We start from the raw sequence: 11,574 nt of genomic DNA on the forward strand, positions 1-11,574 counted from the left end.
CTGAGGGCATGGTAAAGGTGTTTCCTTGAAAGTATTTTTGTGTCCCTTTCCAGCACCCTTCTTCCTCCACCCGCTGCCGCCCTGGCTAACAGTTCAGCTGAGGCAGGGAAGGAGAAGCCTGAAGGCAGGAGGACTCTGATCAGCCTGACATCTTTTCCTGGGGGCTCGGCTCAGCTCAGCCCGAGCCCTTAGCCAAGCTGGGTTTAAGTGCCAGGAGACCTGGTTTGCCCTACCCCGTCCTGCTCTTCTGCAGGCATTTGCTTATCATCCCCCTGGGAGCTGGGGCTTCCCCAGAGGGAGCCGGGCGGCTTTGGGGACAGGCTGGGGGCAGGAGGGCAGGAGATGGCTGCTGGTGTCTGGGGGAGAAGTTACAGGAGCTGTGGGGCTACAGCTGGGTTTGGGGGACAGTAGGGACATGGCAGGAGGGGGGGACGGGGGGAGAGGGTCCTGTGGTGGGAGTCAGCCTGTGCAGAGGAGTCTTTATACAGGGCTGTGATTTAGGACTGGGAGACTTGCAGGGCTCTGGATGCTGCCCGGTGTCCTCCACATCCCTAACCGCAGGAATAACTAGGAGAAGCTGGTGCAGAGAGAGGTCTCCTTCCAGAGCCAGCTGCAGCTCCTGGATGGCTTGTCGGTGTTATTTGCTTTTGCCACTAGATGGTGAAATAAGTAATAAGGGAAAACACAAAGTCTTGCTGCGTTCCCCAGTGGCCTTCCTCCCTGTGAAACCACGCTGACGTGCTCTGCTTTCTGGGAACCTGGCAATTTCAGGCAGTTATCCACTGGACCTTTTATATGGCTGAGCCTTTGAGAACTGCTGCTGCTGCCATCCCAGCTCTTTGATCTTTTTAACTCCGGTGCTGCCACCCTGGGTTCACATAGACGCAGCAGCCTGGGTTAAAGGCAGATCGCAAACATGTCTGGTGCGAGTGTGTGTGGAAAGCTGTCTCCTGCTGTAGCTACTTGCTGGGTTTGGTTTTTGAAGGGGGCGTATGATCTGCTTCCACCTTTCCCATGATATTCTGAACCTGCTGTGAGACCCACACCTTGCCAGGTGGGAGCTGCAGCCTTCAGTCCCTGCTTGGCTGCTCCCTGCTGTACTCTCTCTTTTCAGAGCCGTGTGCTTTGCTGGAAGCTTTGCTCTGGCCGTGCCAAAGGAGCTTGCTGGGGATGTGCAACAAGCTGGAGAGTTACGGCTCACATGGGTGCTCCTGCCTTCTCAAGAGGGATTGAACGAATATTGCTGACTGCAGCCCCTGGCCCAGAGGTAGCATCACTGTGCCAGTCTCAGACGGAGATGGTGGAGAACTGGGAGGGAAGGGGCAGACACAGGCGCTCGGGCCCTAGGGAGTGGAACTTGAACAAACGAGTTACTCCTGAGCTCAGTAATTGAATGTTAACCTCTCCCAGCTGGGAAATTAAATGCTTTAAAGTGAGGCAGCCTCAATTTTGCCTTAAACACAGGCCAGCTCTGCCGATGAAAGGTAACTTGTTGAGTTGTGGAAACTTGATTGGTTTCATTTAGGGAAGGTTTTAAGGAAAGTTAGTGGTGCCCAGATTTTCTCCTCTCTGAACGCATGCCCAGGACTACTTGCTTTTCCTCTGAAAAGCTGGTTAGAAAACCCCTTCTGGCCACTTCTGTGCTGCTGCTGCTTGCAGTGCAGGCTTGGCAGCCGCTCCTCTGTGGCTGGCCGGGAGCAGGGCGATGCTCCGGGCTCCGCTATGGCTCCCCGGGGCGTTGCTGCAGCGGGGGGGGGGGGGGGGGGGGGGGCAGCTGCCTTTGTGCTGGAGCAGATCGGGGAGCGCCCACAGCAGGGGCTGTGCGTGGGCAGCCTCCGGGAGGCAGAGTGCCGTAGGGTGGGGAGTATTGCCTTCCCGTCCTCTGGCCAGGCCTGGAGGGACTTGGCTGTGTTTTGGCTATAGGTCCCATAGGTATGGAAATGCCCATCGTACCCTGGCAAAGGGATTTATGGGAGGCAGTGAGTCAGTCCCCTGAGCGGTATGGATCTGTAATATATCAGGAAAGGTCTGTAGGCTGTTTGACTTGGTTTTTTTTATTATGTTCCTGCCATTATTGGCTAATTTCAGTGGGATCCATCATGTGAGCTGGCAGGGTGGGTTTGGAGCCTGAGGAGGGGGGAACGGAGCTGCTCCCAGTGCTGAGGGATGGCCCCGCAGGTGGGTGTTCAGTTCTGGCCATGTTGCAGGATGCAGTGAGGAGGGAGGATTCCCAGGCAGAGAACTGGATAAAGAAAATAGGGCTGCATAAACCCACACTCGCCTGTGCTCGGCACAGAGAAGCACATGCGTGTATGTACTCACGGGTGCTACAGAGAGAAAATGCACATTTCTCTCTCCCCTTCTCCCCTAGGCACGAAGTGCCAGAGGGCCACAAGGCCAGTGATACACAGACAGCCGGGGAGGTTTCTTGTGCGTTGCTCCTCCTGCAGCGTCAAAACGAGCCTTTAATGTTGCAGAGGCCAGTGTGACACCAGGCAGAAGCAAAAGAGGGAAGATGATGAATAAACAAACCAGAGGCTCGCACAAGTGCAGTCCCCATGTCCCAGCCTCACCCCCGACTCTGCCACGCTGTAATCTGTAGTGCGGAAATGTTTTTCTTGGCTGTTGGTTTAGGGCTGTGCAATCAAACCTGGTAGTTAAAATCCTGCCAAACAGGGCAGGCAACCCAAACAGCAGCTAATGAGGAAAGGCAGGCAGAGCTTGCAAGCTGTTTGCAAAAAACCAAACCAGCGGAGCAGGTGGTCACATAGGATCCATTTTGTGCTGGTTTGAGCCAGCTCTCTGCAGATTGGGGTAGTGAAGAACTGCCGCTGTAGGTAATATTCAGCGTGCCTCCTTTCCTTCCCCTCTGAACATCTGATACCATGGCAGCATCCCTGCTCACAAGGGGATTAGGTGCTAGCACAGACTGCTGTCGCAGCTATCTGTTTCCTACTGGTTTATTCAAATAACTCGGAAAAGTACATCCAGCAGCTGAGTCCGGACAAACTGTTGAAAAACATGGCTCTGCAGAAGCCATTGCTGTGAGATCTATGAAAAGAGCAAAACTCAAACTTGCATGTGTGACGGCGGATGGGGAAAAAGGAAGGGCTGTGGTTTTGAATGTGTGTGGAGGAGGAGAAGTGCCTGGTGTCCCAAAGCAGCTGGAGGGTTGGCCAGACCAGCCACACTTCTGATTATTTAAAAAATACTAATATTTTTTAAAATAAAAGGAAAATATCAATCACAACATTTGAAACGCCTCCACAGAAATGGATGGTGTGCTCGCTGTATTGCTTTGTATCCCTTTGCAGTGGTACCATCAAATAACCAGCAATACCAGGTTTGCCGGCAGAAGGTCTGTGCTTCTTCCCCGCTTAGTTCCTACGGTGTTTTTCCTCCTGGGGTTAATACAGTAAAGGGGAAAAGCTTTTTTTGGGTGGCTTGGGTGCATCTCCACCAGCTTGCTTAGGCCTGGAGGAAAACTGGCCAACCAGCAGCTGCTGTGAAAGGCTATTCAGTCACTAGTCCACAGCGTGTCATAAGCCATGGGATTTCAGTGTGTTACCCGCAAGGGAGCCCAGTTACTAAAGCAAATCTTCCTGAAAGACGCCCTGCTTTGGTTTATACAAATACACTTCGTAGCATGGTCAAAATCCACAGCTACAAGGGTGTTCTGCCACGGATATGCAAATATTGAGATCAGGGCAAGCCACAGATCATCTAATACAAAGCAAACCGGCTGCCACCTACCTGCAGTCACAGAGCACCCTCCGCTCCAGACCAAGGCGCTCCCCTCTTTGGTGGCTTGTGTCAGGCCAGCACGGAGCTACTCTTGAAAGCTGCTGCTGTGAAATTATTCCTGCACCTTGTTTTAGTGGCTGCCCCTTCTGTGTGGCTCCCCCCAGGAGTCCGGGCTACCATGCCTTGAGCTAGCTTTGGGTTTGGCCAGCTTCCGTAAGCCTGAACCAAACTGCCCACAAAGCAGGTCTCGGTCCTTCAGCAGCTCTTGTTACTTTTTTCCCTGCCAGAATCACTTCTTCTGGAAACAGAGAATTCCTGGGGCTGCTCGTTCAAAACACACTTTGCAGCCTTATTACCATAGCAATTCTTTCCAGAGACTGTCTTTCTGTATGTGATTTGCTTCGTGCTGTGAGCAGCTCCAAGACCCCATGAACTCTTCTCAGCTCCTTCTCCCGGAGGGGCAGCAGGGGAGGAGGGTGGTTCTGGCTCCCCCTACGCCGCTGGAAGCGATGCTGGAGCTGACGGGCAGAAGGGATGTATGAACATGAAAGCAGCATACCTAATTAATGACCTGAAACCAACCATAAAGGTCAGCTTGTTTGCAAGGGACACACTAGAGGTACATGTGCCGAACGTGAACTTCACCACCATGCTTGGGAAAGGGCATTGCCGCCTGCCTGGGATGGCACCTGGCGGTGGGGGAGCTGTCAGAGGAGGATCAATAGCCTTCAGCCTCGCTCATTAGCGTGCACCCAGGCTGTCCCCCCTCGCTTGGTGAGCCCAACTCCTTGCAGGGCTCTGCAGAGAAACCAGGCTGCTTCCTGGGGAAAGGGCAGGCTCCTGCCGCTCTGCCGTGTGCGATGCTGCCGGAGAACCAGCCGCTTTCTGAGCGTTCTCATCGGGCACTTGTTGACTGAGTTCAAACTGCAGAGTCCTAATAACTCATATCAATGCCGTCAGCAGCACGCATGCAAAAACTGAGCATCAGGATGAAAATGCCAGGAGATTGATATAAATATTTTATTAACTAGCTGGGGTTTTTCCCCCCCCCCTGAAGCTTTTCTCTACTATCTTCCAGGGGCTACAAATTCAAGTTTCTTGCCTAATCTCAGGACTCTTGGGAGTTGAGGCTTATGACCATTCCAAATTGTCATCCAGCATGGTATAGACTCATAAGGATGGCTGTCCTATAGCCACGGGGTGTGCCATGGGTTGTCCTGTGAGATCTTAAGGGTCCTTGCCAGCCCTGGAAGTTTCTGACCACCTTTGCATCTCAAGAATTGGGCAGAGCTGTGAGATGACCTGCAGAGAAAATAAGGGGGAGACCTGATGTTACGAAGTCACTTTGCAGGCAGCGCCGAGTGCTTCTGGTGTCGATAAAATCACAGAGATGTGTCTGATGCAAGGAGAGTGCCTTTGATGAGGTAGGTTTTCTCCCTCTTTGAGGCGAATGTGATGCCATCCCAGCTGTTCCCTGCTTGCAGAGAGCTCTCTTTCCAGCAGTGTTTTTGAAACAACCCCTTTTCTTTGGGCTTTTAGCCTTGCGTGTTCCCTTTGCACTCTTTGTCCCAGCAAAGAGCCCTGATCAAAGCTCTGCTTTTTTGACACGGTGGCTCAAGAGTGATGTTGTTGGCTGGGTTTGGCTTCAGGTGGGTTGAGGCTGTCCAGCCACAAAAGGAGACAGAAAATCAAGGCAGCTGGTCATGTTTTGTTGAGACTGTTGAGCTGCTGAGAACATGGCTCAGCTTTGCAGAGAGCGTGGAGGCACGCAGGGTGTTTCCAGAAAGGCACCAGCCCGGGTCTGGAGCAAAGCATCTCAGACAGTCCATGGCAGCTTTGGTGCAGGTGCGCTGTTACAGCTGAGGTCAGACAGGTCAGAGAAGAGGTTGTCCATGTCAGGCAGGGCACAGCCTGCACCATCTCTCTCTCTGGGTCCTTCCATCCAAACAGTGACCCAGGAGGCCTCTGCCAGAGGCGATCTCGAGCCCCTGCAGATCCCCCATCTGAGGGAGAGGCAGACCGGCTGCTGGGCAGAGCTGTGCGTCCTGCTGCAGAGCGTGTAGGTCCCCTGCAACAAGCAGAAGGCAGGAGATGCTCACAGTGTCCAGCATCCCCACCTCCCGCCTGGCCTTGCTGTAGATTTAGGTGAGTTCCTTTATCCCTTGTATCTCCCCTTGCCCCTCGCAGTGAAGTTTGTGGTTGTACATCACATTTACTCTCAGATAGAGAGCTTTTGTGCATGCATGCCAGACATCTTGGGTTTGATTTACAGGTTTTACGTCACCCCGTTGCTGACTGCCCTTTTCCCAGGCAAGCTGGCACATGGGGTCCTGCGCTCCCTTGCTCAAACAGTGGGATTCCCCCCTTGATTTCCCTCGCTGGGCCCCATGCCAGCCCCAGAGGCTGTGCTCTCCCAGTCCCAGACCCCATCTCTCCCATTCCTGCTCCCTCATCTCCTGGGCGTCATCGCTCCTGGGCCTGGCTTATAACACGGCGTGTGGCATAGGGACAAAGATGACAGGGCTTCCTCCATCTCACAGAGGAAATATATTCATTGGCCTGAGCGTTCAGCACAGCGATTAATTGAGAGCTGCCTGAATCTGGAGCCACCAAGTAAGCATCATTAGAGCCATCTGAAAATGAGGGAGAAGGGACCGTGAGCGAGAGGATCAGGCCTGGAGTCCATGTGCGTGTGGGTGAGTGATCTGGGTGCTGACCGGGCTGCCGGGAGGGTCACCGTTCCTCTTTTGCTGTTAAAAAGGTCCCTCGTTGCTGTTGCAGTGTGCTGGGTGATGCCAGCCCCTGTGCTGCTGGGGGGGCACCTGGGGATGCTGCCCAGCGCCGGGCCACCCTGTGGGGCAGGGAGGGGGGGCAGCTGCCTGCCTGGGCCCGCGGCCCACCTCGGTCCTGCCTGTGGGGCCGGGGGAGCCGGCGGGGGGAGCTCGGAGGGGGCGCAAGGGCAGGTGTGCTGGGCCGGGCGCTGTGCCATGGGAGCCCTCCTGGGTGCCGCGGGGCGGGGGGCCCTGGCAGCCGGGGCTGAGCCGGCCTGGGGGGCGCTGCCTGGGCGCTGGCAGCGCGGGGGGGCTGCCCCCCTCCCCCCCGGGCGCCCTGCCGCCCCATCCATCCCTTTGCGAGGCCGCTCCGCCCCCGGCGCCCCTCGGCAGGAGCGTTGCCCTGCCTGCGGAGGGGGCTTCCCCGGGGGGCTGCCCGGCCCCGCGGCGGGGGGGGCGGGCGGCGGGTGCAGTGAGGCGCCGCGGCCAGCAGGTGCCACTGCCCCCCCGCGCTGCCCGGGCCGCCACGGCGGCAGCGCCCTGCCCGCGGGGCCCCGCCGCTGCCCGCCACGCCGTGTCCCCCCGCAGCGCCGGGAGCCCGGCCCGGCCCGGCCGCCCCGCGGGTGGCAGGCGGCACCGCCAGGGAAGCGCCGCCTTCGGGGCCGCCGGCCAGCGCGGTCGCACGACCGGCGCCCGGCCCGTCGGTGCCCCCCCGTACGGGCGGGATGGGGCGCAGCCTTCCCCCGGCCGCCTGCCTTCCCCCCGGCCGCAGCGCGGTGGGCGCCCGGGGCCCCGCGGGCTGCGCGGTGCTCGCTCCACCGCAACACGCACCACGGCCCCGCTGCCTCTGGCCCGGCTCCCCCCGGGGTGCGATCCTCCGGGCTGCGGGCGGGCTGGGGCCGCCCCCGCGGCGGGCTGGGCGCGGGGCCGGGCTGGGCGAGCCCGCGGGGCCGGGGATGAGGCCGGGGTGCGGGGGGTGCGGTGCGCGGGATGCGCAAAGCAGAGGCAGGGCTGAGCACAGAGCGTGTGCGTGTGCGCCGGGCCAGGTGAGTCTGCGGGTGCGGGTGCGTGTGTGTGTGTGTGCGCGCACCGGGGGCAGCTCCCCACGTGGGGCTGACGCGGCAGCCCCGGCCTGATCCGGGGCTATAAAGCGGCTCGGCGGCGAGCGAGGCAGAGCAGCCGCCGGCGGCTGCAGCCCTGGCCCCGCTCCGCGCTCCGCACCGCTCCGCGCCCCGCCGAGCGGCTCCCGCGGGCAGCGCCCCGGCATGAGCGGCGGCAGCACACAGCGCCCCGGCGGCCGCGCAGCCCCGTCCTGGCCAGCGGCGCGGTAGGAGCGCGGAGCCGTGCGGAGCCCCGCGGCACCGGGCGCGGCGCGGGTGGGGCAGGGGGCGAAGGGCGGGGGTGTCCACGCCGCCGGGGTTGATGTTTAACCTGGAGCGCCCGTTCACGGAGAGGGGCCGCTTCTTCTCCTCCATGGAGTACCAGCGGCAGCTGGAGGAGGAGGAGGGCTACCCGCCTCCCGGCACCAACGGGACCCTCAACGACAGCGGGGCCGGGCCGGGCTGGGGCACGCCGTACCCTCTGCACACCACCGTCACCCTCATCAGCCTGGCCGGCTTGCTCATGCTGTTCACCGTCTTCGGCAACGTTCTGGTCATCATCGCTGTCTTCACCAGCAGGGCGCTCAAGGCCCCCCAGAACCTTTTCCTGGTCTCCTTAGCCTCGGCCGACATCCTGGTGGCCACGCTGGTCATTCCCTTCTCGCTGGCAAACGAGGTGATGGGGTACTGGTACTTTGGCAAAGTCTGGTGTGAGATCTACTTGGCCTTGGATGTGCTGTTCTGCACCTCCTCCATTGTGCACTTGTGTGCCATCAGCCTGGACCGCTACTGGTCCATCACGCAAGCCATCGAGTACAACCTCAAGCGTACCCCACGCCGCATCAAGTGCATCATCTTCATTGTCTGGGTCATCTCGGCCGTCATCTCCTTCCCGCCGCTCATCTCCATCGAGAAGAAGAGTGGGCAGCAGGCTGACCAGGGGGTGGCAGGGTGCAAGATCAACGATGAGAAGTGGTACATCATCTCTTCTAGCATCGGCTCCTTCTTTGCCCCCTGCCTCATCATGATCCTGGTCTACATGCGCATCTACCAGATAGCCAAGAGGCGAACCAGAGTACCACCGAACAAGCGGGCAGAGCGCCCTGAGAAGAGGCACAATGGCTTGACCGACAAGGAGGACCTGCCAGCCACGGCTCAGCTCAATGGGGAGAAGGCAGCAGGAGGTGGCGGTGAGCAGGAGGGAGAGGTCAATGGCATAGACATGGAGGAGACTTCTTCCTCTGAGCACCAGGAGAACAACCAGTGTAAGAAGTCAGAGAGACCGTCGAGGGGAAAGACCAAGACTAAGCTGAGCCAGATTAAGCCTGGGGACAGTTTGCCCCGGAAGGCAGAGGAGGAGAGGAACACCAAAGGGTCCCGGTGGAGGGGCAGGCAGAACCGGGAGAAGCGCTTCACCTTTGTGCTGGCAGTGGTGATTGGGGTCTTTGTCATCTGCTGGTTCCCCTTCTTCTTCACCTACACGCTGATGGCCGTCTGCAAGAGCTGTTCTGTGCCCGACACCCTCTTCAAGTTCTTCTTCTGGTTCGGTTACTGCAATAGCTCCTTGAACCCTGTCATCTATACCATTTTCAACCATGACTTCAGACGGGCCTTCAAAAGGATCCTCTGTAGGATAGAGAGAAAAAGGATTGTTTGAAGGACTCTTTGCTATAGGCAGGACTAATTCAAGACTGTGTAGGAGAGTAAAGGCATGGCTGTCTTGGGCTGTGCTTGCAGGGGATGGTTTCCTTCAGCTTGTGAGCAGGAAGCCTTTAAAACCCGAGATGAACCTATGGAAACGCCGGGCAGCAGCAGTGAGGAGTAGCAGGCAAGTGGAAGTCCGAGCCGTGGCATTTGGCTTTCCAGGGGAGGATGGCCTTTGACTTGCTTGGTTTATTTTGTTAGTTTTGTTTTTTTTTTTTTTAATCTTCTTTTGCTGGAATCTCTCAGCGGATGTTTTCACGACTGCTCAGTTTGACTCTTTAAAGATAAGCAACGTGCAGCTCCACAAGATGAACAGCAAAGAGGGAGTATGCCACTCCAGAGGCGCTGGCTTTTTTATTTTGCTGTATCTTTTTCTTTTCCTGTTGTATATGTAATTGATTTTAACCCCCTTGTAAAATACAGTATTGTATCCCTGAATTTGAATGTCTTAATTTTTGTTAGGTAAGCAGCTTTGAAACTGTGAATGCTTTAATTATCTTTGACACATCAAAAGTCTCCCTCTTCTCACCCCCCGAAACCCCCTCACTCAAAACTGCTGAACAACTAGAGCCATTCCCCCTACCTGATAGTTTGATAATATTATAAAAATTTCCAATGACCTGTCATTTTTTTTTTTTTTTGGGCTATACAGTTTAGGATCACAGACTCACCAGACTGGCTATTTTTGTTACTTTTTATATCGTACTTGATCCTGTTTAATTTCTGTGCTGCCTGTGATATACTACAGCTGAGATGGTAACTGTCCTCTCGCTGCTTATTAAAGGAGACCCTAACAGAGTGGTGGCTTTGCTGTGCAGGCAGGGACGTCATGGGCGATGGAGTGACAAGCTATTTCTCGTGTAACATGAGGCTTGGGACCTGGCCAAGCTCCCCACGAGTTAATCTCGGTTGGTATTATACCATACTGCAGCACCCAAATGTGTTCAATGCTAACTTGCTTCCCCCGCCTCCAACTGTAAATAGATAACACTGCAAAGCGAATAGCAGGGCTCTGTATATCACGTTATCGCATTTGTATCGATTGGTGATGGTTTAACTCCTGCAGGATTTCCTGCAGAAGAGGAGGGGGTTTGTGTGCAGGGGCTGTTCCGTCTTTCTGAATTAAGGGAGAAGAGTTTAGTTTTTAATCTGCCAGCCTCATCTTTCCTAGGAAATACAAAAGCATCCCTCTTTCAGTCTTATAGAGGGCAGAACTCCAAAATGAGAAACTTAACTGACAGTTTCTCCAGTATTTTAGAGTGTAATTAATTTTTTTTTTGTAAGAAATTTGTAAATATTGTGAAATTGGAGCAGGAGAGAGAGTTAATACTGCTTTTACACTCCTTTCCTGAAATGTCTTTCAGCTAAAAAATAAAAATAAAAATACAAAACCCAGAACAAATCTAACATCCTTGTGCCATGAAGAAATTTCTGGAGAACATTAAAAGGAAAAATTTTTGATTCATCACAGTAAATGAATCTGCAAGCCTTTTAATGTTATGAAAACAGCTTTATCAAATCAAGCCAGAGATTGTTTGGAGAAAGCGAAACTTGTATAAGTCTCATGTGTAAGATGAATTTGCCTTCTCTGGAGTCGTATGGTGCACAGGAAGAGACTTAAAAAAATATCTTTTTACTTTTGGGAAGTGTTTTGTTGATTTTGCTCTCACTTTTGACTTTGTAATTAACTCTAAGTGTCTCCAGATGCATCTTGGGACCTGGAGAGCAATGTTTACATTCACTTGCATTTTCAGAATTGAATCCTCAAGAGGTGAGGAAAGCAAATAAACTGTGCTTTAATGTAAAAAAACCAAAACAACCAACAAACCCACAAGCAGAAGTTGCTATAATGGATGATTATTTTTATTAAATAAAAGAGTGTTTACAGATCAAGTGTGAAAACCCTCTGAATAATCCGTTAGTTGTCTTATTGTGGTTTTTTTTCCAGCTGTTCACCGACCCTCTGGCAGCTTTGGTCTTGACGTTTTTTAAAGAACACATTGGGAAAAGCACTCGTGTTTTCTGAAAGGCTTTGTTGCCCCAGGTAGGGAGCAATGGTTTGGTTCATTGTGCAGCAGCATAATAACAAATGAGTCCTTGAGATTTCTTGGGGTTCCCCGTCCCCCCTCCCTTTCATGCCACAGTAAGAGCATTCCTGGGTTTCTTAAAGGAAGGAGCTTAGGGTTTCAGGGTGTGATTTGCTCCCTGGAAATGCAGCCTGGCACTATTGCTGGGGACGTCTGGCTGGTGCAGCA

The 11,574-nt window shown here is 54.9% G+C and overlaps 1 protein-coding gene across 1 annotated transcript; it reads left to right on the plus strand.

Moving 5' to 3' along the window:
* The first annotated feature begins 7,515 nt into the window (after window positions 1-7,515).
* ADRA2A (adrenoceptor alpha 2A) lies at window positions 7,516-9,757 on the plus strand. Its single transcript, XM_037401031.1, has one exon. The coding sequence runs from the start codon at window positions 7,938-7,940 to the stop codon at window positions 9,270-9,272; it is 1,335 nt and encodes a 444-aa protein (XP_037256928.1). The 5' UTR covers window positions 7,516-7,937; the 3' UTR covers window positions 9,273-9,757.
* Window positions 9,758-11,574: the final 1,817 nt, after the last annotated feature.

This window comes from Falco rusticolus, chromosome 9, assembly GCF_015220075.1.
Source record: "Falco rusticolus isolate bFalRus1 chromosome 9, bFalRus1.pri, whole genome shotgun sequence".
Lineage (NCBI taxonomy): Eukaryota > Metazoa > Chordata > Aves > Falconiformes > Falconidae > Falco > Falco rusticolus.